Source organism: Mchenga conophoros, linkage group LG5, assembly GCF_057382185.1.
Source record: "Mchenga conophoros isolate Kocher_MC1m ecotype Shallow Benthic linkage group LG5, M_conophoros_male_GT1.1, whole genome shotgun sequence".
Taxonomy (NCBI): domain Eukaryota; kingdom Metazoa; phylum Chordata; class Actinopteri; order Cichliformes; family Cichlidae; genus Mchenga; species Mchenga conophoros.
Genome location: NC_140530.1, coordinates 30,256,480 through 30,258,481, shown reverse-complemented (window position 1 = coordinate 30,258,481; position 2,002 = coordinate 30,256,480). Strand labels below are relative to the sequence as shown.

At 37.6% G+C, this 2,002-nt stretch overlaps 1 protein-coding gene across 1 annotated transcript; it reads right to left on the bottom strand.

Moving 5' to 3' along the window:
* Window positions 1–449: 449 nt before the first annotated feature.
* LOC146574836 (enhancer of split m3 protein-like) lies at window positions 450–1,818 on the bottom strand. The gene is made up of 2 exons (XM_085274803.1): window positions 1,734–1,818; window positions 450–1,618 (listed from the first exon to the last, which is right to left on the bottom strand). The coding sequence occupies exons 1-2, from the start codon at window positions 1,767–1,769 to the stop codon at window positions 1,292–1,294; spliced, it is 363 nt and encodes a 120-aa protein (XP_085130929.1). The 5' UTR covers window positions 1,770–1,818; the 3' UTR covers window positions 450–1,291.
* Window positions 1,819–2,002: the final 184 nt, after the last annotated feature.

Here is a 2,002-nt window from a genome sequence, read left to right as displayed (position 1 = left end):
CTTGAAATGGTTGTTTTGTTTAACAATATTAAATTATAATGTTTTAAAAGTACTGTTGACACTGCTTTTTTTAAACAGAGGAAGAGCCAAAAAACACAATTTATAAGAAACAAGTTTCACTTTGAGCCACGCTCCCATTTATAATCTGATCGTTCTGGATCTATTGTTTCACTGGGGCTCTGTAAGTGATTTTATTTTGGTTTCCCACAGTTCCCCAGTTGTTATTCGGTTCAATATGACCTAAACTAAATTAAATAACACTCTTCATCACAGAATTTTGTGCTTTATTTTCCTGTGAACATGTCTTTTTGAGAAACAATTATAATGAGTGCTGGACCTTCTAGGTATTTATAAAAAGTGGAGACTTAAAATGAAGGAAAATGAAGAATGCATATCTTTCAGCAGATAGGTCAGTTATGCCATAAAATAATATTAGAGCACAGTGTTTTCATCGTACAGTGTTTGTTTATTTAGCATGAATGAAAGCTTAAACAGGAGGTGTTGATCCATCACAACAACAACTCATAGTTTCTACAAGAGACACTGTACTCATAAAGAGTAGAGGGAAAGCTGTCTTTATGAAAGACAATGGATTTGCAGTATTTAGGAAGCCACAGCAATGTTTTCCTCAAACAAAGCAAAAAATTTACAAAAATTGACCTTAAAACAGGTCAGGTAAAACCATTAAAATAAACTGCATTGTCTCTTCAAATCTGAGAATGACTTTTCTGCAAAACATTTAATTTGATCTTAAAACAGATCCCTTTTCATTAATCACTTACATTAAAGTAAACTTGATGAAAAAAAAGTTTTATCCACAAAGGATACAAATAAAAACTCTCACTGATGATAAAAAGCTATAAATAACCCAATTACACAACTCAACCCACAATGGGTTCTAGTGAGTCCAGTTCAGGTAAAGTTCATTATTACTTTCTGGTCAGAAAGAGGACATTTTAATTTTAGATTAAAAAATCAATAATGGTAAAAAGTATTACTATAACATAATCAGTACAAGAAGTACCTCTCAGATATAATAATGATTGCAGATTCAATCAGTTTTCATTCATGCAATATGCATCTTATGATGTTTTTCTTTCCTAACATGCAGGATACTGTCAATGTCATTTCCTTAGGAAACGTCATCTTGCACATACACAAGAACACACAAAGTAAAACCTTCTGTACATACAGAAGAAAAAGTCCACAGAATTTTAAACAATTCAGTCCAGTCATGTCTGACCGATATGGTCTGTTTAGCTTGTCTGGTATGGAGTCCAGTGTGAGTGGTCTACCACGGCCTCCAGAGGTCGCTGTTGTCTTTTCTCTCCAGAGAGCATTGGGTGATGCTGGTCTGGTCTTTCGAGCTCAGAATAGAGAAGTCAGCCTCTTTCAGCTTCTCATCAGAGGCAGTCTGCAGCTTGTTGGAGTGTGTTAGCAGGTTTCTCTGCTGCTGTAGCTGCGTCAGAAAGCAAACGGTCATCTCCAGGATGTCTGCCTTCTCCAGGTTGGAGTCTGGCTGCTGTTTGAGGAACTCTGGAACCAGGAGAGACTTGAGCTGCTCAATGCAGGTGTTGATTCGCTCTCTGCGTAACTTCTCCACCAGAGGCTTTCTGAGCTGCAGAAAAAAGAACAAAGTCATTAATAAACTTGTTCAGGAGTTTTGTTTTTGTTAGCAACAAAATATATTTTCTACAATTTGACAGTTTACATGAACGAAACCTTCAGTTTACCTTGTGGTTCAGAGTCAGATCCCGAGAACTGGTCATGGCTGGATCGCTATGCTGTAGAGGTCTCTGTAGAGAGAATCTGATCCCTTCTGATTTCATCCCTCCTATTTATACTCCATCATCTCCATATGAATGTGTGAGTCTTGGTCTTGTTGAGGTTTCCCACAGTCTGAGCCAAACAGAGAGCTGCTTGAGACAATAAGGCATGTGAGGCAGCGACATTCTGTCATTACCACCGGGAGTATAATAGTTAGCTCCCAGGGGAGCAGGTG

Bases quoted from the DNA above. Each gene is read 5' to 3' on its own strand.
- LOC146574836 (XM_085274803.1), bottom strand. From the start codon at position 1,769: ATGACCAGTTCTCGGGATCTGACTCTGAACCACAAG. The intron at 1,619-1,733 runs GTAAACTGAAGG...TTTTTTCTGCAG, and splicing joins ATCTGACTCTGAACCACAAG to CTCAGAAAGCCTCTGGTGGA.